Source organism: Pimephales promelas, chromosome 24 (genome assembly GCF_988280905.1).
Source record: "Pimephales promelas chromosome 24, fPimPro1.hap1.1, whole genome shotgun sequence".
NCBI lineage: Eukaryota > Metazoa > Chordata > Actinopteri > Cypriniformes > Leuciscidae > Pimephales > Pimephales promelas.
In genome coordinates this window covers 17783779-17809308 of record NC_142792.1, presented here as the reverse complement: position 1 = coordinate 17809308, position 25530 = coordinate 17783779, and the positions used below count along the sequence as shown (strand labels likewise).

Sequence of the window (25530 nt, the reverse complement as noted above, 5' to 3'; positions counted from 1 at the left end):
TGCTCTGTGGACAGCTGAGACTATGAAAAAATCCATAGGAAACTCTTTGATTTCTAAGTCAGCAATTAGAGAACAAATAGATACTTTCTACATTTAAATCTTGCTTTTTTTTTTCTCCTGAGACAGATAGCAACCAAAAGTAAGAGATTTCAATTTAAAATTCTTTGATTGTGCTCTCATGATTTCTCGTCATAACGTTTTTTCTTCTGTCAAATCAACTTAGATAATTTATGTGGTTCAGATAACATAATATTTGTAGTTTCTGATTATTAAAGCAATCTCCTTCATTGTATTAACTCAATTTTTCAATTTCAATGAACTTAAAGTTTTAAGGCCACCAGGTTACTTCATTTTTTTAGTTAAACCAACAATATTTTTTTTTTTTACAGTACTCTTGAGTCTTGATGTATGTTAGCAATTTTTTCTTTTTTTTATTTCCCCTGCAGAGTTTTTAAAGAAAAGTTGATCCTTAAAGTAACCACCAAAAAGCAGTCTCCGATCAATATTTTTCCCCCTTTTACTTTCAGCTCCACTACCACTAGCAAATTCAACTTATCCCAAGTCAGCAACCAAATCAATCTTCATCAAGTTCTTATTGATATACAGTAGTCTTGGTGAGGCGCTTGGTCACAGAGTGTCGAAACCACCACTGCTCCCTTCAGCGTTCAACATCAACCATTAGTTTTAGATACACTTTAAAGGTTTATTGATACACAGCTTCCTCTCTGCTCCTTTAGCCATGAGCTATCTCACAACAGGCCATTAGTATAGGAAAGAAGGAAGTGCAACAGATAAAGTGCAAACCTGCAGTTGAATCGAGCAGCTTGGTGACTGGGGAGATTGAGCTTTATTTGGAGGACACTTCACTGCGGTAAAAGTGCCCAGCTCATTAACTTCCCTTTCCCTCATGAGAACTCTCAAGGGACCCAATTTGAGACAGAGTTCTTTCTCACTTCTCACCGCTGTTTATCGGCTATTACAAACTAGCGCTTAAATACCACAGTAATTTAGCTAAAAATAGCTCAGCGCTAAAATAGCTCAGCAAGACAACCATTTAGGAAGAAATCCATTTTCTTTTTTACGATGGTAAAAACAAGTTTTGTTTTTTAGAAACAATGAACCCAACTCAGTAGATACTTGTAGAAGTCTCAATACAAGAGTCAATGAGTATCCAGGATATAGAAATGGGGAGGGAGAACTTAAAAAAAAAAAAAAAAAACATGCCCAGTTTTAGCCATGTAATACTTTGTAAAACTTTTATGACAGAGGCTATTTGAGCCTCTGTCATAAAAGTTAGAGCAACATTCATAACAATTCTACACTCATGGGAGTCACTTCAAAGATTTTAGATGCCCAACATTATCAAGACAGTTGCGAAAAGTTAAAGGACAGTTACCCCTTTTCCACCAAAGCATTTTGAGAGCTGGTTCGGAGCTGGTGCCTGCGTTCGAACTAGTTTGTTTTGTTTCGGCAGCCAAAGAACCGGTTCTCGGCCAGGAAAACTGGTTCCAAAGCGGTACCAACTCTTCGCTGGACTACACTCTTAGAAGAAAAGGTTCTATCAGCGCTACGTATTTGGAACCCCTAAAAGGTTAACTCTTTAAAAAAGGGTTCCTCTGGGTTCTATATGGAACCCTGGGGTTTCGTACTAGGCCAATAGAACCTTTTACCAAAAAAATGGTTCTATATAGAACCATTTTGGAGTTCCATATATGAAGCGGGGGATGGAACCATTTCTGGTTCTAAATAGAGGGTTCCTCTGGGTTCTATATAGAACCCTGGGGTTTCGTACTAGGCCAATAGAACCTTTTACCAAAAAAATGGTTCTATATAGAACCATTTTGGAGTTCCATATATGAAGCAGGGCATGGAACCATTTCTGGTTCTAAATAGAGGGTTCCTCTGGGTTCTATATAGAACCCTGGGGTTCTGTACTAGGCCAATAGAACCTTTTTACCAAAAAATGGTTCTATATAGAACCATTTTGGAGTTCCATATATGAAGCAGGGGATGGAACCATTTCTGGTTCTAAATAGAGGGTTCCTCTGGGTTCTATATAGAACCCTGGGGTTCTGTACTAGGCCAATAGAACCTTTTTACCAAAAAATGGTTCTATATAGAACCATTTTGGAGTTCCATATATGAAGCGGGGGATGGAACTTTTTCTGGTTCTAAATAGAACCATTTCTTCTAAGAGTGTAGAACCGTTCTTTTACCACGTCATGTTTACGTCGGGGGCTGGGGCCTTTAGACGTATTCAAAACATCTTTTCTGACCATAATATACAGTAGGATTGCAAAGCCAGGAGAAAGCTTTCTTTCTGTTTTTAAGCTTTCAGCTGTTTTTAAAGCTTTCTTGGTAGGCCTACACGAGTTAGAGATAATAATCCCAAGGTAATGTTGTACTTTAAGACATATGGCGACGTACACAGTGACATAACAAAAAGGTTTTTTTTATATATATATTGCCTGCACATCAATTCACAACTCAAGACAGATGTAGAGATTAGAACATCATTCGAGAATTGAAGGTTGGCCAGTAAGTGATCTTGAATGTGCCGCATCAGCTGCAATAAACACATGTACTTTTGTACACACCATCTGCTTCAGAATGGATGTTGAAGTGCTTCCAAACACTGCACTGCATTGCAGGTGAGCATCTGTCCTCTCTCTATTTAACAGTCATTCACTTTTCAATTGGCTCCCAAATCTCTAGGCACTATGTGAATGAAAGATTTATTTAGCTGAAATGGCTATTGCTTCCCAGGTGCATTCTCTAATCAGTGAAAGCGTATGCATAACATTAATATGAATTGGTTCAACACTTCAGACAAGGATACTGGTAAACTAACTTCTCTTGTGCATACAACCTGGCCCATAAGTGTGTTTGAGGGAGTCGGACGATTACATATCAAACTAATATGACGGCATAGTGAGAAACCACAAAAGACAACATTTCTGAGAGTATCTTTTTAGGGTTATTTCAATGATTTGTCAAGTCAACATTCAAAGTCTTTATGGACTTTTGAATTTTTTGAAAATGATCATTGCACTCTAAAAAATGTTGGGTTGTTTTAATGCTTGGGTCAAATATGGACAAACAAAAATGTTGGGTTGAAATGTAGTTTAAACATTTAAGCCAATGGCTGAGTTTGTCCATTCCATATTTGACCCAAAGATGGGTTAAAACAACCCAGCATTTTTTTTAGAGTGTGATCAGACATTTTTATGTGTATTATTTCAAGGGTAAATCAAGGGATAGTTCACCCACAAATGAAAATTGTGTCATTAACATAATTCAATTCAATCACCAATTCAAAACCAAAACCTAAAATAGTTACACATTTCTTATGAAATGTACTTACCCTTGTGTCCTTCCAAACATGTGTGACTTTTATTTCTGCGAAACACAATTTAAAAAAAAAATCACAAAAATTCCCAAACTGTATTCGTCCGTAAAATGAAAGTCGGTGGGGTTCAATCAATGATCACAGATTTTATCTCACGACCAATTCGTACGAATTCGACGAATTATTAAAAAGTGTCTAATTCGTATGACCTCACTCGTACGAATTCGTATGATTTGTCTAGGGGCGGTGTAAGGGGTAGGTCATTCGTACGAATTCATACGAATTGGCCAATTCGTAAAATAAGTACGATTTAGCAAAATCGTACAAGTGAGGTCGTATGAAATGTTACAAATTAGCCACTTTTTAATAATTCGTCGAATTCGTACGATTTGGTCGTGAGATCGAGTTGGACATTCCCACCTTCTGAAATAAAGGTCAATTTCCCTTATTCGGGCATCAAAGTATCAATTATTGTTGTGCAGAAAAAAACTATACTTTCACTATTACACACCTCGGGTCATAAGCGACCCTAAACAATTTTTACAAAAATGTAATGGGAAAACACACTGTAAAAAATATTTTCAAGATTTGTTATCACAACATATTTTCTTTTGTCAAATCAACTTTATAATAGTTTATTTAGTTGAGATAACTTATTATTTTGAGTTTCTGATGGTTAAATTAACCTACTTCATTGTATTAACTCACTTTTTCCAGTTCAATCAACTTAAAATTTTAAGGCAACCCGGGTTACTTACTTTTTTTAAGTTAAAGCAACAATATTTTTTAACAGTGTAGTAATCACAACATTTTTTCTGTTGTCAAATCAACTTAAATAATTTATTTAGTTCAGATAACATATAATTTTGAGTTTCTGATGGTTAAATTAATCTCCTTCATTGCATTAACTCACTTTTTCCAGTTCAATGAACTTAAAATTTTAAGGCAACCAGGTTACTTACTTTTTTAAGTTAAACCATCAATATTTTTTTACAGTGCAGGAATTATTTTATTATTTTTGTCTTGGTAAATTGTTTATAATGGATTGATCGAAGAATACTAAGAAACTAAGACGTCCCGGGTTAATAAAGACCCGAGGGGTTAAACAAATCATTCTGTACTGTATATATTTCTATGAATCTTTCTGCACATATACACAAGAGAGCGAGGTGGAAGGGGAAATCATTTATGAAGAGGTTGTGGTGATTCTGAACTAGGAAAAGGTGGGCAGATGTTTTCACATTTCAAAGCATGACTCAGGAAGCCTTTTTCTCACTTTCTAAACACATTCAGCCACACACACACACACACACACACACACACACACACCTGAGATTGTCTTTTCTTTTTAAAGCCTGCCTGTGAAAGCGAGCATTTCTGCACATCCTCCTGCTGTGTCCCCTGTTCCCATGACAACAGCAAGACATGCAAGCAAGGTCACAGGTAGCGGCAACACGTGAAATCATTTTGAAAAGCAAAGAAGGTCAGACAGAAATTAAAGTTTATAAAAACAGTGATTAAGAAAAATTAGCACGTGGGGTTCTAATTACTAGTGCGTTTGTGTGTTCATTATCCTCTGTGGTCTTGAGTGAGCACCTAAAAGATGACCTTTAACTCTGTGTAATTGCTCTGTGTAATTGTTTCTGTCTAACACCTGACCGTATCATTACGAAAGACAACTGGTTTACTTCTAGATGGTCTCGTCTCTGCATTATTACTATGTACTGAATTGGCCCATTGGTTTAAAAATATATGCACAATTATATACATGATATAAGCCACATGGGAAAATTGTTAATTTTGCGATTACTTTTGTATTTTCCATTTTAGTTAAGAAGTAAAAAATAAAATCAGATAAATTCTAAGCGCAACCGTCTCAGTCAGACATTTTCTTAAAAACATATTTTTTCGTAAGATGAAAATGACAGGCTTTGATTTTATTTGATTGTATGGCGCTTTTTCAGGAATTCAGTTTCGTCTAAAGTTTTGCTTTTAGAACAATCTTAAGAAAAACGTTAAGAAATGTTTATGCGAATACAAAATAAGAAGAAAACTGCAGTTACGACGAGAATGTTTTCAATTCTCTTAACGTCTACTTAAAAGTACAATTAACAACAAACAACTTAAATCTTAAATCTTAATTCTTTTACTGGTGGTATGAATACAATATATGAACTATACTGTATATCCAACCCGATCTCACGACCAAGTCGTACGAATTCGACGAATGATTAAAAAGGGGCTAATTCGTAACAATTCATACGACCTCACTCGTACGAATTAATAAGATTTTGCTAAATCGTACATATTTTACGAATTGGCCAATTCGTATGAATTCGTACGAATAACCTACCCCTGACCCCGCCCCTAAACCTAACTATCACGTGGGTTTAGACAAATCGTTCAAATTAGTACGAGTGAGGTCGTACGAATTAGTACGAATTAGACAATTTTTAATCATGCGTCGAATTCGTACGAATTGGTCGTGAGATAGTGTTGGTATATCTGTATATTTCGAAACAAAAAAAGTGATAGCGCATTTCAATAATTTATTAATTTAACCAGCTTATGAGAGTTTGTCGGCTACAGACGCAAGGTTTCAGCCTAGACACTTGATGGCTGCTCTGTTAAGTCTTCGTCGTCGGTTAGGAACCTGGGTGTGCTCTTTGATACTAATCTCTCATTTGAAAGTCACGTGTCTAGTATCTGTAAAACCGCATTTTACCATCTTAATAATATTCAACAATATTATTGATCTGTGTTGTATTATTTTCATGTTATCACTGTGAATCTGTATTGTAAAAAGAGCTATATAAATAAAGGTGACTTGTCTTGACGAAAAACCAACCAAGCATAATGTTCTCTCCCCATTCCTGATTCCCAACACACACTCTTGCGACTGTCAGAGCAGAAACAAAAGCTTATGCTCTGTATGTTTTTTTTTCCATCGTCTCCATTCATATGCAAATTGTGTGAGCTTATTTTGTCCATTAGATTGATGGTCTAAAAAAGCTCATACATGTACCACATAGACCCTCCCCTTGAAGATATCAGGACAGAAGTTGTTGAAAGTGGACAAAACAGACAGATTGAGGCTACGTTTACACGGAAACGATTCTGAAGAGAAAACGCAAACGTGGCGTTGCGTCATCACTTTTTATTCTGCGTTTAGACGAGCGTTTTGTGTGGGAAATCCGCGTGCAAATGGTGACGCAAAAGTGTGTGAAATTCAATGTAGTGTGCACTTCAGGCGGCGAGGAGTGCATACTACAACAGCGCCAAGTCCACGCGCCTGCGTACAACCTTCAATGTCAAGCAAACTTTTGCGTTTTTACTGTTTACACAGGAACGCGGCGGTGGAGCGTTTTTAAGATTGTGGTTTCACTTTTTGGCGTTTTTAAGCCTCAAAAAACGCCGTCGCCGTGTAAACGAAAGGCACATCCGATAAAAAAATTTTACGTTTTCACCCGCGAGCGTTCTCGTGTAAACAGGGCCTAAAACTCCGCGTTTGAACTGGAACGTGTCTCCCATGCCTACTTGTGATACAAATTACCAACGCATCTTAATACCAGGTGTAAACACGACCTTAGTCACGACACACCCATTAAGAACCAGAATTCACTACGAAATGTTGAACAATTCTCTCTTCAATACAGTATGTAACGGTTTCACGCCTATTCCTGGTCAAATTTTTTGATGGAATGCGTAGTATAACATGCTGTGTTACAAATGTGACTTTTGTAACCAAAATAGCAAGAATTCTGTGGTTTCATTTTTTTAGGCACCCAGCATGGTTATACTAAGTAATGAGTTGTTAATTTCATTAATTAACAACACTCTGCAAACCCAGCACATTAAGTGAACCAACTGTCAGACAGCAGGAACAAATGTGTTGAGATTATATTCAGTCTGTACTAAATATGAATCACTGAATCTAACGAGTATCTTCTGCCATTAACACTACTAAAACGGAAGTACACCTGCATAGGGAAATATCTCTTAAATATAAGACTTACCAAATCAACCAATCAGATTTTTGTGAATGAATTAGTTTGTCACTACAATACATTGTAATGTATTGAATTTTATTTGTATTGTATGTATTGTTGTTGTCACCTGTTTTTAATATTCAGTGATGTTAATGAGAGTTAAATGACTGATTATCTGTTCAGTTACTTGGATCATTATGCTAGAATGTGCAAGCTAATTAGCATAATACATCTCATTAAAGTGTGCCTAAGTGCCGAGAGGAAGTGGTATTCAATTGAGAAAGTCAAGAATATGAATACTGTCGTGCTTCTCAACAGTAATGGAGTTCCACAAAGAAAGTGTACCTAACCTAAAGTTGAAACGCAATACATTTTAATTTTTAACATGATCTTATGAATACCTAATATCCGTAGGTAGTTTGAGTCCTATCCATAAAGTGTATTCTAGCACTGTCGTCTCAGTACAGATGTCCATGGGCAAAATATTCAGTGAAATGCTGTTGTTGGTTAAACTTAAATTTTATTGGTTGTTTTTAGTGTAAATTGGCCAAAGGTTAATGCTTTTATCATAGCTAAGATCCTCACTACACATTCTTTAAATTGTTTGGCTTATTTTATGATACACTTAGCCACTGATAAGAGAACACTGTTGTATTGTATACACATTTTACATTGTTTAAAAACTAGGGCTGTCAAACGATTAATCGTGATTAATCGCGATTAATCGCATCCAAAATAAAAGTTTGTGTTTACATAATATATGTGGGTGCACTGTGTATAATTATTTCACATACATATATATATACAAACACACTGTAAAAAATGTTTTCAAGATTTGTTATCACAACATATTTTCTTTTGTCAAATCAACTTTATAATAATGTATTTAGTTGAGATAACTTATTATTTTGAGTTTCTGATGGTTAAATTAATCTCCTTCATTGTATTAACTCACTTTTTCCAGTTCAATCAACTTAAAATTTTAAAGCAACCCAGGTTAATTACTTTTTTAAGTTAAACCAACAATATTTTTTTACAGTGTAGTAATCACAAAATTTTTTCTTTTGTCAAATCAACTTAAATAATTTATTTAGTTCAGATAACATATAATTTTGAGTTTCTGATGGTTAAATTAATCTCCTTCATTGTATTAACTCACTTTTTCCAGTTCAATGAACTTAAAATTTTAAGGCAACCAGGTTACTTACTTTTTTAAGTTAAACCATCAATATTTTTTTACAGTGGTAAATATTTAAGAAAAATTTTCATGTATATATGTACAGTATGTATATATATAGATTTATATATAATTTACATAAATTTAAATCTTTTATATATAAATATTTTTTTCTTAAGTATACATGCATGTGTGTGTATTTTTATATATATATATATATACACAAAATAATTATACACAGTGCACCGAAACTTTTATTTTGGATCCGATTAATCGCGATTAATCGTTTGACAGCGCTATTAAAAAACCTTTCCGAATTTTTTCCGAAAAGATTCTTTCTCCAAAACTCAATTATGTGAGTTTTTGTGTTTACATTCATGGAAGACACTTTTATTAAAACTAACTGTGCATTCAGAGTATACATTTTATCAGCAAACTGTGTGTAATTTGTTGTCTTAAAGGCAAAATCCACTAGTAACTCTAAATAAAACATTACTACTCCTGTCCCCTCGAATGCTGTGTGTTTTTAGGAGGGCCGCAGCTGCTGCTTGTCATGGTGTGTTTTCTTCAAGCAATTTTTCTCTCTGCGATTCCTGGCAGATATTAAACTAACAATATCTCTTCCAGCAATCCCAGGCCAAAGGGAAAAGCTGCAGACGGTATCTCTTTTTTATAAATATACATTTCCGTTATCTTGCATTGGTAACAAGCCTGCACTTTCGTTCCTCATTGGGGTAGCCCGATGTCAAGAGAATAAATCCCCCAAACGGAGATTTTCTCTTAAAAGGATACATTTTCTGCTCAATGTTTACTTAATCTTTTCAGTCGGGCAACCATGCGCACTCGCTCTCTTTGCGCTGCAATAAAAGAATACAAGATCTGACAAGACAACAAACATTTATTGGAGTTTAGCGATGTTCATTGTGAAATTCAGCTTGAATGAAAGTGTCATCCATCCAGTCTGTGTTCTTTCACAAGGCTGTGTGTGCGATTTGCAGCTAAATCTGCGAGTGGAAACTGTAATAAATCCAAACACGATTCCTGACCATATTGTCTGCGATCATGGTTGGTTGAGATCCGTGCAACCTCTGTGCTTCAATACAAAGTAAAATAATTCACATTATTTGGAATTAATATTAGGAATTTTTAACGTTTTAGCTTTTAAGGAACTTTTCCACCGTTCTCTTTACTTAAAGGGTTAGTTCACCCAAAAATGAAAATTCTGTCAGTATTTGCTCACCCTCATGTTGTTCCAACCCCATAAGACCTTCGTTCATCTTCGAAACACAAATTAAGATATTTAAGATATTAAGATCGCTCCTGCATACTAGTCCATAGGCTTCTTGAGGGAATGACACTTGCTGTCCTCAAAGTCATTAAAGACATCGTTAAAATAGTCCAAGTGACTACAGTGGCTCAATCTTAAGTTTATCAAACGACGAGAACACTTTTTGTGCGCCAAAACAAACTAAAATAACGACTTTATTTCAACTATTCACTTCCTTCTCCATGGGCCTGTAGTCAGTTAACGTAGTGTGATAGCGTAGAGCTACGTCACACGAAGGCTCACTATTGGCCGACGCTGGTCATGTGTGTGATGCAGGTGACATACAATAACAGAAGCTTACGCTATTAAACTAGTAACCTGACTCGCGCAGAGGGAGAAATAAACGAATAGTTGAAATAAAGTCGTTATTTTTGGTGTTTTTTGCGCACAAAAAGTGTTCTCATCCTTTGATAAAGTTAAGATTGAGCCCCTGTAGTCACTTGGACTATTTTAACGATGTCTTTAATGACTTTTCGGGGCCATCAATTGTCATTCCCTCAAGAAGCCTATGGACTGGTATGCAGGAGCGATCTTAATATCTTAAATATCTTAATTTGTGTTCCGAAGATGAACGAAGGTCTTACGGGGTTGGAACAACATGAGGGTGAGCAACATTTTTGGGTGAACTAACCCTTTAACCGTTCCGTTTCATTTTCCACTGTGGGACTGTGATACAAATGCGTAAGTCATAGCTTCAGTAACGTAATGGTTTACTGATGATATGAAATATAAATAGCGAATAGTGTAATCAATCAAAAAAAAAATTTTTATTGATTTCCCATGTGATGGAGCTATCATATCATATCTGCAGGCACACCTATATTTTTTTGAGCAAAATATCAGTGATTATGTATGGTGATTATTTACTAAAATTGTGTAGCAAATGACTATTTCAAGGGTGTGTATAAAAAGCAGACACACAAACACAACAAGGAGCCGCTAATCTACGCCATTAACATGCAGCAACTGCTGGTTTCCCCTCAAAGCTGGCTATGAATGATGAAACATGATATTATGATGTGTAAAATGACTTCAATGGAAATCAAAGATGTTTTATGCAAATTTGATGTTATTGCAAAAATTAAGGTTCATTTTAAAATCCCTAATCCAAAATGTCTGACAGTAGTTTTCATGTAGTTGATCAAATATCTATCTATCTATCTATCTATCTATCTATCTATCTATCTATCTATCTATCTATCTATCTATCTATCTATCTATCTATCTATCCAAGCTGTATCAGATTGAGCCATGGGAGAGAATTCTTAAGCAGTTCCTTATGCTATAGTACTGTTATTGCAATGTAATAACAACATTTTAACACATATGGTGAATTGGTGAACTATGAGTAAGCAAGACATGACATGAATGATTCGGTGCTTGTCAACGCAGCGATGTGATGAGGAGAGAAACATGAACACTGACTCATTGACAAACAGTCAAAAGTGACAGACGACAGAAAACAAGAACTCATTTTCTCTCTAAGCAAACAACCAGCAACTCAAGAACTGCCGTCGGTGCCCTGTCTGAAGTGGTTTGCTTCTCTGTACCTGAGAGCTCCTTGAATTATGTGTTATTGGACATTCAGCATTCGTATTGCAGGAACAACCTGTTTTTCTGTGTGTACATTAACATTCATTAATCGGGTCTAGCTAAATTATTCAAAACGGCCAATGTACTATCACAAAGGAATTTTGGTCCCTCTTTCTATTAGGTGTCTTTCACTACTTTGTATAAACATTTAAATGATTCATCTAAATGAACATTGTACTTATATATTTTAAGTACCTCAATGTAATTATAGTTATATCTCATTTCTATAATTACAGTGTTGATCATTTCCTTTTCACATTTACATTTTCCATAAATCTAACCATCCCACCAAACCTGTCCCTAACCTTAACCGTATCATTATATGGTCATTATTTTATAATTGAATCAATTCTGACAACAAAATTAATTCGACATTTCAAATCAGATAGAAATAGATCCTTAGGCTTATCATTTGTGCAGTTGGAATTATTGAATCTTCTTTCTCATCCCATAAGTAGCAGAGGATTTGAAACTCATACAATGGACAGTGTTGGGGAAAGTTCACTTTCTAGTTCAGTTCACAAATTTTAATACTTCATACTTCAAATTTTTTTAAATAAGTTCACAGTTCCAAAAATGAACTAGTTCATAGTTTTTCCATATGTTGACACATGTGTTGGTGCGAGAGAGTGTTGCCAGATTGTGCAGTGACGTTCATCAGGCAGTAACACGTTCGCCCAAAATATGAACGAGTTCATGAACTATCGTTCAACGAACGCGTTCAGGCACAACACTGCCAATGGATAAATACCCTGTTATTTCTACCTCTGCAGTGCACACTGTCAAGACAAACCTAAGGGGGATGTGCAATTGCATTTTTCTTCTATCCTCCACTCTGGCAATCTTTCTGGGTCTAATTCAATAACTTGTGCCCTGTGTGGCGTTTACAGTGTGATTTAGAGTCATCTCGGTCAGTGACTGGAGTGTTCCAACCAAACTAACAATGGCCAGTACTACAGGAAAGGCAATCATCAAAACCAGTTGGCTTTAGTTGTACTCATCTCTTCTTTGACCCTTCCCAGTTTGTGGAGTGCTTTCCTTTATTTCTTTAATACATTCCCGCCAATTTGCAAAGCTGCACAACAACAGGAATTATGCGGGTTGTAAAGTTTTATAAATGGCCATTATTACAAGTTAATAAGATTATAAGTAGATAATGTAATGTTGATTAATCCAGCCCCTTCTCATCCCAAGACGTCATCTAACTGACGCTTTTGACCATACGTCAACATCCAACGTTTTAGGGTACCCTTTAACGCCAGTTAGATGACGATCCTAGGGCGTCATCTAACTGACGTTTTACCTTTAGCGTCAGTTAGATGACGCGGGTAGGTTTAGGTCTGGGGTAGATAGCGTCATCTAACTGACGCTAATGGTAAAACGTCAGTTAGATCCTAGGGCGTCATCTAACTGACGTTAAAGGGTACGCTAAAACGTCGGATGTTGACGTATGGTCAGTTAGATGACTTCTTGGGATGAGAATGTGTTGATTAATCTGACAACGGTCTTAATACTTAAACCTGTGGTAGATCAGCGCAGTCTCATCCCAAGACGGCATACAACTGACGCTTTTGACCATACGTCAACATCCGCCGTTTTAGGGTACCGTTAAACGTCGGTTAGATGACGTTATCTAATCCTAACCCTACCCCGATCTAAACCTACCCCGTCACCTAACCGACGTTAAAGGTAAAGCGTCGGTTGTATGACGCCCCAGGATCATCATCTAACCGATATTTAAGAGTGCCCTAAAACGGCGGATGTTGACGTATGGTCAAAAGCGTCAGTTGTATGACGCCTTGGGTTGTATGTGAGTTGCATGTGTCTATACTTGTTTTTGTCCTGAATATCATGTCACACTTCCTGCTTCCAGAACATGGAGTAGGGATATAGAACTTCCAGGTCAACAATATTTCTCGATAAGGATTTCGATTATCAGCCCTAATGTCTAAACCATCCGAGGTAGACTGGCTATGAGGTTGTGAAACAAAGGTTTTTGCTCCTGTTGAAGCTATAAGTTTGTATGAAATCAAACTTGTTTAAAGAAAAACATGTTTTATCCACGATCTTATGAAAAAAAAACTACACTATCCACAATCTTAAGCGTAGTAGCAACGTATCCAACTCGCTGTTACCATAGAAACGTTTACCTTACTGGCGAACGGCTGTTGTTGTAGTGTAGTACATAGACAGCCATACCTCAGCTTTCCCGCTTTCCCACTTGAGAGGTTACCATCCGAACCACATCGCCATATGTGACTTCAGGCAGGTTGCGGTAAGATTTGGTTCAGCGGTATCTATCAGACTCCACCATTGTAAAAAGCTAACCGGAAGAATCGTATCCCTACTAATAGTTGGAATAGAATAGAATACTAATAATCTTGTTTTGTTTTGGGGTTTTTTTGCCTAAAAGACTTTAAGTGCCTAAAGAGGCCAGAGATGGGGATCTCCAGTTGATTGATTTGAGCAATAATCAAAAAGTAAGATACTTGTCGCGATAATGTAAACACAGAAATGCCGATTCCAAAAGAATCGGAAATTATTCTGACCAAGGTTTTTTTTTTTTTTTTTTTTAGTCTCTAGCTGAGCAGAACTTATGCCTCCCGACAAACATGGCAGTTATACACATGTTTTTCTTTTGGCTTGATTTAGAGGGGAAATCATATCCGTGTTTGCTTTGCCATGGTCACAGTCAACTGTGATGATAAAGGCTGAATTTACTGTAGGGAGACAAGGCATGAAAAGACTCACAACCACTTCAGGACGGGTATAACTAGGGCAGCTGTGTTGCCTAGCACAATCAGAAACACAGTCTTTACTGTGGCAATGGAGTTTTTGGTCAGGAAGCACCAACCAACCAACCTACCTGGGTACACAGGCCTGAGACTCAGACTCAGGGGCCTCCGGAGCAGGACAGCAGAACTGGTGTAGAACGGTCTGGTTTCTGGAAGAAAAGAGATAGGAAAATGGTCACGCTAAAGAGTAAAGGCTTTTCCCCAAACTAGCTCTTGTTCATTATAAAGTCTAATGAAAGTGGGTCAATACAGAAGCAGTGAGGGAATGAACTAGACCTTTTGCCAATACCTCCAAGGACATTGTGTGATGGAAACTTGCTGTTGAAAGGTGTTGAAAGTTTTTGTGATGGAAATAACCAAAACTAACGTTTCTTTTTCCTTGCAGTCCTAACATTTAACACTTGAGAACAAAATGTACCAATACTGTGTTGAAATAGGGGAAAAACTTAAGACACTCATTACCAGACAGTTATCCAAATATAATATCCTATATAACCCCATGATTTTGATGATTCTGATTATATTGAGATTGCCAGTAAGTAGGTGGATGCTGTTTTCCACAAATTGAAGCGATCATATTAGAGGAAAATGATGTAATGATCATGAGTAATTGTTTTGAATGTGCTATGCATCTCTATCCTATATAAACTGCTGTATTATTATTTGCTGGTGAGATTCTCTGTGGTTGTTATGAGAACTCCCGACAGATTAAAGCTTATTCAATGGCATTTGCTGGAGTCTGTTTTTTGCTGAGCAGCAAGTTAGTGGAGAACCTTATTTCCCAAGTGATATATATTGTTCATTGAGGATGAGATTAGGAGACTTCCCATGTAAAATTAAGTCAGGTGCAAAGGGGAAAGTCTATCACATTTGGATTAAATATCATACTTTAGCTGCTAGTTATGCTAATTCAAGTAGGTCTACTATAATACATATCGTTTGAATCAACAAGCTTGTTCCTTTGTCGACATTTTCTTTTTTTTGCAAGACTCCAAAAACATACCTATATATACAATTAACTGCAATTTCCAGCTTGATTAAATACTTTTATTCCATTTCACACAAATTATGGTGACATAGGCAGATTATTGATTATTAAAGACTTATTTTTGCTTATTTGTTCCTTGCACACTTGTATGTTCTGTCCTTAAAATACTTTTTATCATAGTTCTTGATTTGTAAGTGAATGCATTTTCACATTTTCATCACATGATCAGCCTACGCTATCTCACGACCAATTCGTACGAATTCGACGAATGATTAAAAAAAGTCTAATTCATAACAATTCGTACGACCTCACTTGTACGAATTCGTACGATTTGTCTAAACCCACGTGATGGGTAGGTTCAGGGGCGGGGTAAGGGGTAGGTCATTCGTACGATTTCATACGAATTGGCCAATTCGTAAAATATGTACGATTTACCAAAATCGTACTAATTCGTACGAGGGAGGTTGTATGAATTGTTACGAATTAGCCACTTTTTAATCATTCGTCGAATTCGTACGATTTGGTCGTGAGGTCGGGTTGGCTTTTCTGACATAGTAAACTTGCTCAGTAGCTCACCTAGTACAACATGCAACTGTAGTGATAAAAGACTCGTAGAAGCAAGCTAAAATGGTATGGATATTTCAAACTATGCATTTATATCTCATGTTTGCTCTCTCTGACACTATTAGTTCAGTTTAGGGAAGGGCTTTGCGATCAAAATGTCATTATCTATTTTGTGTCACTTTGACTCTAAGTTACATGTTTAAATTTTAAAAGAATTATTCAATACAAAATTGTCAAAAGTAGAACATTAACCACAATGATTGCAGACTATACTTAGTGGTGTACTGTGACACAAATAGGCTTGAAGCTGACCTAGAACAGCTTTCAAGGATACTAGTGCATCACACTGTCAAATTTGACTGTCCTCTCATGTTTTCTCATGTGAATGAACATACATGGTTTTTCAAAAGTACTTACTTCTATCGGTAAATCTATGTAAATTATCCAAATAATCATCAAGAGTTTATCTTTAAAATGTAGACATTCTAGTGTTTTGCATTATCACAAATTAAGGTGATCCCCAGTTTTTGTGACCAGAACATTAAACAATATCTGCTGAGCTAACTGCTGTCTGTTTGACCCATTTTTCCTGAATTTTGCACTCAATAGAATCTTTACAATAAAACGTCAAGGCAACAATAAAGTTTAATGAGCAAACACAGATGCAATAATGCAGGGAATAATAGTGGAGAGGGTCTATAAAAACACAATAGCAAAATGGTGATTCATTTAGATGTGTTTCTTTTCTTTTTTTGGAAACCTGACTGATATGCTTTACTATTTAAACTTGTCTACGAACTAACGTCCTCTTTGAATTCTTTCTTTGCGATGTCCAAATATAACCAAATATTGCAATGCAGCCATAACATTCAATAGTACCGTAGTTAAACAGGAGTTTACAGTGTCAACGGTGGGTGATTATGGGTATTTCACTCTACAATAATAATGATGGTGTCTGAGATCATTCTAGAAAGGTTTCTTTAAAAAAAAAAAGGAAGAAAGGAAGAAAGAAAAAAAGGTTGGTTGGCTTGGCTTGGACGTCAGCATGCCTAAATCTGAGCCTTGGTGCTTATGCTGAAGATTTGTGTTTGATTCTGGCTTGCGTCATGTCCTTTTCTCATTTCACAGAGTCATATCTCAAAAATTGACTTACTTAAATTGACAATGCGTGAATGTTTCGCCAATCATTATTACATTTTCAGGTGCGAATATAACACATATGGATCGCTACCCACTGCAATAGTATAAAACTCTCTTGATATTTTTAATAGCAATTATAAGAGAGTAATATAAAGCATTTGCCCTTACATTTTGGAACTTAGATGGGTTAAATTTGAGCAGATGCTTTTTACCGTCATTGCTGTCAGCTCATTTCCCCAGTACATCCAACATCTGGCTCTTATATCTCAAAAATATTACAAAACTATAATTTAACGTCTTCAAAATCAATATTTTGAGTGTCATTGTGTGCCCACTCAGACTGCTTACTGATTTAATCTCAAGATATATGGGTGCCATCATAAACCATGTCCATGAACACCACCTCATCCACACCAAAGCCTCTGCCTCCTTTTTTTCCCCTTAAGTGCAGCTGGTCCTCTAGTCCGTCAGAGCACATAAAAGAGGATTTGGCACAAAGAGGGTACGTAGTATTACTCAGGATGTCATATGGCTAAGTTAATAAAAGTTATGCCGTTATTTTAGCTCTATGGACTTTCGACATGTGGGGGGCAGAAATCCCATTTGCTAAGACATATCATCTCTCTTCCTCCTTCAACCTCTATTTCAACCCCTTAACTCTTCTCTGCAATTACTTGAAGAGTGATTCAGAGTGATTCATTCGTGTCCCTGTTGGAGAAGTACTTCTGGATTTAATGTCAACTCAAGGATATAGCTGCAGGAGGTCTTCAGGGAATGGAACCATCTCCCTTTAGACTAGACGCCAGAAACTATTCTGATATTCAGTAACACTTTATTTTACAGTGTCATTGTTACACATTGTAATTACTATAGTAATTACTATAAATTATGTATAATTACATGCAACTACCCCTAAACCAAACCAAACCCTAATCATAAGCCTATAGTAATTACATGTAGTGTAATTCATGTTTACTTATGTAAGACTGGAAAACTGAAACTGGTTGATGGAATCAATCTGACCACTTTTCTCTGAAGACAAAAGGACCTTGCTTGAACTCACACTCTTACAGAGATCACTCACACAAGAATTTAAATGGTTTCAATGTGAATGTGATAATCTTTAAGGATTGTTTAGAATCATTTTGAAGGTCTCAGGGTGACTGGTAATAATGTCTCCTTTCCAAAGAAGTAAAAGAAAAGGTAATCAGGGTATAAGGTATCAGATCAGCCCATGATACTGTGTCTTCAAGGCTCAGCATTCATGTAGTTAATATTTTGGGTAAAGTTCTTTGTTCTAGAACGTTGATTATCTTTAAATTGATTACGCAATTTTAATAATACATTTACCTGACATAATAAATTGTTAGAATTGATTATTCTAACAGACTTTGACTTCATTTTCATTAGAGTTAAAAGGAATAGTCGAACATTAACGTATTAAATGATGCACAGATATCGTTGATAAACCTTTTTCATTTTATGGAGTCAGATGAAACGAGTTAATACATAAGATTAAACGTGTTGCATTTAATTAAAAAGCACTTTGCCATGGGAAAGACGGAACACGCGTGAAACCTTAACCGCGAATCGAACGCCGTCTTTGGATTGATTTTGTGGCCTTTTACACTCAACACTCATATTCATATTACACAGTACTTAAATGTATAATTACAGAGTAATAAAGACACTTTAAAATAAAGTGTAACCCTTTATAGTAGGGTGTCTGTGTCAACTACATGTTCGTAAAATAGGATTAGGTTTTGGTTTGGGGTTAATTACGCATAAACCATATGTAATTACGCATATAGTTATTACTATAGTATCTACATGTAACGTGTGACAAGCACACTGTAAAATTCAGTGTTACCTTATCATCCCAAAGGGAGATATATTTGGAACAAATTCAATTTTCTAGATTCTTTTGAAATGTATCTCAATGTACTTTGAAATCAGAGCAAACAAGAAATAAACAATTGGCAAAATTCAAGGAATCAGCCAATCAGTGTTTAACAAAAGGTAACAAACTTACTCACACTACTCCAGAAGTTCTCACATTTTGTTTGTTTTGCTTTGCTTTACCCTTCTATCCAGTTCATCCAGCTCCATTGGGTTTAAGTCTGAAGTCTCCACCATTTTTGTCAGTTGGTGTACAGTACAAAAAGCCAATCTGAGTTGTTGTAACATAATCTTTCTATATGTAATTAGCCACATGACATTTGCAACTCATGTTATTGACTCAAATCAGATACGTGGTATATCAACTGAGCAACTATTGATAGGAATGGGGAAGTAAACAAACAAGACATCTTGCAGCAGGGTTTATAACAACCACATTTCAAAAGGGAAGCACATTTTAGTTTGGGAAGTAACTTTCCTCTTCAGAGGACCCTTCCTGTATAAAGAAAAAGCATAATGATACATAAGGCTGACAATGTTAATTTAAAATGATTATTACAATCAATGGTAACACTTTATTTTGATAGTCCACTTTAGACATTCAACTAACTATAAGTAACTAACTATCATTAGAGTATTAGTAGACTGTCAGCTTAATATCTGCCAACACTTTATTTTGTTGGTCCCCCAACAACAAGTCAACTTGTTCTCCTAACCTGAACCCTAACACCTAACCCTAACCTAAAAGTCTACTGACAGTCTACTACAGCCTACTAATAAATGTCTAAAGTGACTATCGAAATAAAGTGTAACCCAATCAATGAGTGGCTTCTAAGTGTCGGAGGGGATGAAAGTGTGTCTGCTAATTAATTACTATTGTTAATGATCCTACTAATTGTGTTTTTGTTAACAAGTGTGACTTGACACTGCATTGTTAATAGGTTATGGACTATAGGCCTCAAAAGGGAGCAGATTACTAGAGCCAGACTTACTGCTGTTGACACGGATAATGACTTTTTGAATAGAGTTGACATAAAGCGTGGATTTGGTCAATAGGCTCAGTGAACTAAAAGCTGTGTAAATGGAACTTAAGCAAGCATTAAAATCAATGACCTTGAAAAACACACCTGGCTGTTATTTAACAATCCAAAGTAAATGTTAAAATTCAAAAGGATACCCAATGTGTGCTTGAAAAAAATAAACATTAACTTTTGACAGGATGATTCTGTTTAAAACGTAAAGACATGCTTGAATTGATCAAGTGCGCTGTAATCTGATTCAGAATAAAATTATATATTTCAAAGGACCCTCTAATCATTCATTGCCCAAGGGCTATGAAAAGATGAAAGTCATGTTTCTGACAGCAGAGGAAGAAATGCGTCATTTTAAAATGCATAAAAAACAACATTAGATCCAACTTTGTGCAGTTGAGGTTTGATCACTTTAAAGTTTGAATTGTGTTTGTATTTGAGCGAAATGTAATATATTTTCATGTTTCAAAAACACTTGATGTCCCTCAAGTGCCCCAGGCAATTTCTGCTACACCATATCTTATTTTTTCCCCCATTTGTATTCATATAAATAAATAAGTAAATACATAAATAGTGTTCCTTTGGGTAAATCATTTGGTGTATTAGTTTGATGACAGCGTACCCATTAAATTATTGTTTTGATGATATCATATCCGTTAAATTGATGGTCTGAGTGACTACAAAAAACGTATTACATTACATAGGGCACCTATTATTCCCCTTTTTACAAGATGTAATATTGGTCTTGGGTGTCCCCAGAATGTATTTGTAAAATTTCAGCTCAAAATATCCCACAGTTAATGTATCATAACCATTTGAAAATGTTATTTTTGGGGCCTATTTTAAAATGAGCTGTTTTGGTGTATACAACCTTAAATGCAAATGAGCTGCATATCCCCGCCCTGCCTTTGGATGAGGGCGTCACTATGGCAGTCGGTCTAAGCAGAAGGGCTGAGAGAGTGAGAGACTTCTGAATGTCATTCAGCCAAACATGTTTGAATCGGAATATATAAATAGTCCCTGATCAGACCCAGATGACTAAGAGACTCTGGCAGAATAAACACAAATGATGGACCAGTACGTCTTGGTATGGTTATTTGATACATTTATGTACTTATAGAGTTATAATCGCGTCCCCTTTGAAATTAGGGATGTGCAACACACACACAGACAAACACAAACACTAACGTTGGCGCAATTTTTTGAAACTACATACACATACTGTGATAAAGTTTGCTACGTACAAGCGAAATTACATTTATGCGAGGGACCTGTTGCGTCATGTTTACATTACTTGTCATACAGGTGAGAAGATGTCTAACTTATATGCAGTTTTTAATACAATATCTTTAAATATATATATATATATATATATATATATATATATATATATACAGTTAGTCAGAAAATGATTCGCTCAAACATAAACTTATTTACGAAGGAAAAGCGCCACTTAAACATCCAAAATACAATACATCCACTGTGTTTTCAGTGGCTCTGATGTTGGAAATAAGTGAAAACTACTATGTATGTCATTATTACATCCCATCCCACAACAGAACACTTATGTTTCTTGAAGACATTACCGGCTGTCGTTGAAGCAATGGAGGATGGTGTACAGATCACCGAGGGCGGGGTCTATGCCACAACCACACTGTCAATCAAACCCCTTGCTCAATTCTACGTCACAAAGCGCTGAATCTTAGAACAGCTCATTCTGAAACAGTGCATATGATTTATTAAGATTGTAAAAAAAACACTGGGTGGATTTTTATCATTCTAGGGCGGTTTTGCTCACACACTGCCAACATACATTTATTTTCAAACACCATGTAAAAGTAAATTTTCCATAATAGCTGCCCTTTAAGTTTATAAAATGAACTTGTAATATGATGAAGTATGATACTTTTTTGTTAGGGAATTGCTTAACAATGCCCAAGAAAACACCAGTAACACCCAAACAACCAAATAGCAAAATTCTACAACCACTAAGATCTCCTTAGCAACCACATTGTAATGCATTAGCATCACCCACCCAGTTTTGCACTAGCATTACCACTAATTTTCTTCACCAAATATAAAAGTGCATTAACATACAACTTATTATGAGTCATTTGGTGATGTCAGGCACTAAAAGCATCTAAATGACTTCTATAATATATTCTCCTATATCTCCTTTAAGAAAGGCTTTCACTCTAAAAGCTCATTTTCGACATACACATCTTTGTGATGAGGTCATCGCCCTGTGATACAGCAGACATAATGACCATAAAGGCAAACATTAGTATTCCAGTTTGAACCAAGATAGTCCACAGAGCACAATATCTGATCTCCAAAATATTCTGCCCCACCTTCAAAAGGTTAAACATCTATTTCCTCACAGAATAAATGTATAAAGCTCCAGCAGGTTAGTACATATGTCAAGTCTTCATGTATTCATTCTTTGCTGACAAATTATTCTTTGGATTTCTTGGGTTCTTTTTTAATGAACCAGGTAAACTAGGGTATAAAGTGGTAGTCAAACAGGACTTGTTAACATCTAGATTGCAAAACCTGAATAAAAGGGAAATAATTGAATTAATTGAGTTGAAATAAGAGAGAGACAGATTGTGTTGAATTAGCTTTGGCCTTTCTCTCTTGTTCATGCCTATATGTTTAGTCTGCTTTTGCACGGCACTTACAAATTGGTTGAGTATTTTACATGGTGACTACATGGCAAGTACAGAAATAGTCATCTTGTGAATGACTCTTGTTTAAAGTCAGTCTCCACTGTTGTGGAAAAATAATCATTTTAGACGTCACTTTGATTGACTAAAATAGGAATCCAATTATGAAGCTATGCCATAAGTTGCTTCAGATCACCAAAGAAGTGAGACCTATCAAGATGACATTTACATTGTGTCCTAACCAGACACAGTGCGACAAGTAATTTGTCTCGCCACAATGACAAAGGACACATTGACATCCAATGAGAATATATTTGATATTTAATACAGAGGATTTTGAACCAATGAGATTTTGAAGACAGAAACTCTTATGAATTCTTGTATCACTTCTGACACAAAGCTTTGGTTCTCCGGATATACTCAAAGCCAAATACCTTATTGGCTTGGATAATGACTACTGAATGAAAAAAAGAAAGACTAACAAGCACAAGGATAAAGAAATACGTTCAATGACCTTATCTAAAATTACACCACAACTCAAAGAGAAATCTCTGAAGCTAACACTTACTAAAGTGTGAACTTTCTAAATGAAAATGGTTGTCAGAAATCGGAACTTGTCAAGAGTAACCTTAAACAAAGAGATTATGGTGTCTAGTGAGATATACATTCAACGTTCTGTAACAATTTTTTTGAAACCAATTTTTCATGGTGGCTTTAATGGGAATGTTAGTAAAATGTTCTTAGAACATTTAAGTGTTAGCAGGGACACTACTGACCCACTGGATTTCACATGAAAAACAGCCCAAAAACAAACAGAGAAAATAGATGTCAGACTCTAGCATGAAAACATTCTTAAAGTACCATCTGCCGCAGCTCACATTCTCATCTGAATTTGTCCTGTTGAACAGAATATGATGCATAAATCATGTTACTCTGTCCATAAGGTGGATTAATCGTTAAAAATAGGCAAGAACAGCATCTGGATAGTCCTGTGGGGATCAGCTATTAAAAATAGACTTAGCCCCATCTCTCAAATTCACAAACGTACAAACACATACACTCATTCAGTATTAAAGCACTAAGCCTCCTTGAAAGGTTTGCATCAGCAGGAAGGCTAAAGCAGTCTCGCAAGGTTCTGCATTCTCTCCACAACACAAGCAAAACAGGGCATGGGGTGAGAAAGGAACTTAAGGAGTTGGGACGTTAATACTTTAAGAATTCCGGAGATGTTTTAAGCAGCAAACCAAAAGTTTGTGCCATTACACCACTGTGCAGTGACATAGGCTTTCTACTCAACAAACTACTGGCATCTTTAAAATGCAAAAACAACACAAAATACCTAAAACTAGGCTGATCGGGTGATGGGAATGTAATGATGTTGATCCATGCACATGTCCTACTTGGCGAAATAACACTAAGCCCTTAAAGCACTACATTCACAAAAGACCAGAACACCCACATAGACTGAAACCAACCACATGCGATATCGACACAAGGCAAATTATAATGTTATGGTTGTGGATGCGTGGGTTTCCTATTGATGCCACTGGTTCACCCTTCTGTCAAGCATGCGGGATGCACACAGCTCATTACGTTTGTCTGTCGCTTCTATTTGTTCCTGCTAACAGCTGTGAGACTACAGAATTCAGGCTGATTATGAGCATTCAGCCTTTTCTGGTGCAAAACAACAACAACAACAACTTTCAGCCAAGAGAGGTTCGAGTTGGAACATTGTGGTAACAAGATAAACGCTAATGAAAATTGTTACGTTGACAAAGATTTTTTTGAAAAAGAAAATAAAAGAAAAATGTAGAAAGATTTGATTCAGATAATCTAATCATAAAATAATGGATATTCACTGTAAAAAATAAACCGTAAATTTTACGGTAAAAAAACGGCAGATGTGGTTGCCAGAACTTTACCGCTAAAAATACGGTAGGAACGTTAATGGTTTTACAGACTGAACTTAAAATTTACAGTAATAAACCGTATTTTATTTTCTGATAAAATGTTGAGTTACCAACTTATTGATATCTGTTTTAGACCATTGTAATACACTGACAACCATCAGAGCAGTGATGAGAGTTACTTGAGCAATCACAGCTCATCATAAGTGATTACTTATTTAAGTAATACTTATATAAAGAAGTAACACACATGAAATTAAAAAATGCAATAAACATTAATTTAACAACATTAAATGTAACATAAAACCCTAATGTATAACTGATTAGAAAAAAAACAATAAAACTATAGTTATTTCAACAAAAATACATCAAATGTGAAGTGTCACACAGGGAATTGTGGGAATGTCAATTTACGGTTTTTCACTGTAAATTATACAACGATTTGTTCTTTTTCACTTTCAAAAACTGTAAATGTAATGGTATTTTACTGTAAAATTATATCAGTTATTTAAGTACGGAAACTTTCTGTTAACCAATTAACAGTTTTGCACTGTAGAATTTTTACAGTCTTTTACTGTTAAAATCACGGATATTTTTTACAGTGTTGATCAAATTATTTTCAATGTTTCATTTCAACAAATTAATTTTCAAGAGACAGCTACAATTCCTGACACTGTCAAGTTGAAAAGTTGCACTACACAGTTCAAAAGTAATAAGCTAAATCATACAGTATGTAGATTTTGACCAATATATAGCACTAGGGCTTGAAATAAAGAGTCCAAAAATACCAATAAGTTGAGCCTCTCCCCTATGAGTGTGTCATTATATGACTAACAGACTCAGTAGGCACATTTATATTACTAATAATTTATAATTCTCAGAACTATGCTAATTTTTTCAAATGCCTGCATATAGCAAACTATTTGTGTTTTTACAGCAAGGACAGGTTCACACATGCACCACTGCAGTTTAAGTCCTGAGTCATCACCACATGAACTGATGATGTAACAAAAAAGAATTCCGTAGGTCAGTGCGCTGAGAGCGATTAGCATTGCACAACTGCACTGCAGCACTGACCACATGTGCATGCAGTCCACAGCTGCAG

At 35.9% G+C, this 25530-nt stretch overlaps 1 protein-coding gene across 3 annotated transcripts in view; it reads right to left on the bottom strand.

Annotated features, from left to right (window-relative positions):
- Positions 1–25530, bottom strand: part of iqsec3a (IQ motif and Sec7 domain ArfGEF 3a) — a 130164-nt gene that overhangs the window by 91124 nt on the left and 13510 nt on the right. For all 3 annotated transcript variants that reach the window (XM_039668611.2, XM_039668612.2, XM_039668613.2), the window contains one exon: positions 14302–14379. In XM_039668611.2, coding sequence (XP_039524545.2) covers positions 14302–14379 — 78 coding nt within the window. Of the gene's footprint in view, positions 1–14301; positions 14380–25530 lie in introns of those variants that run through there.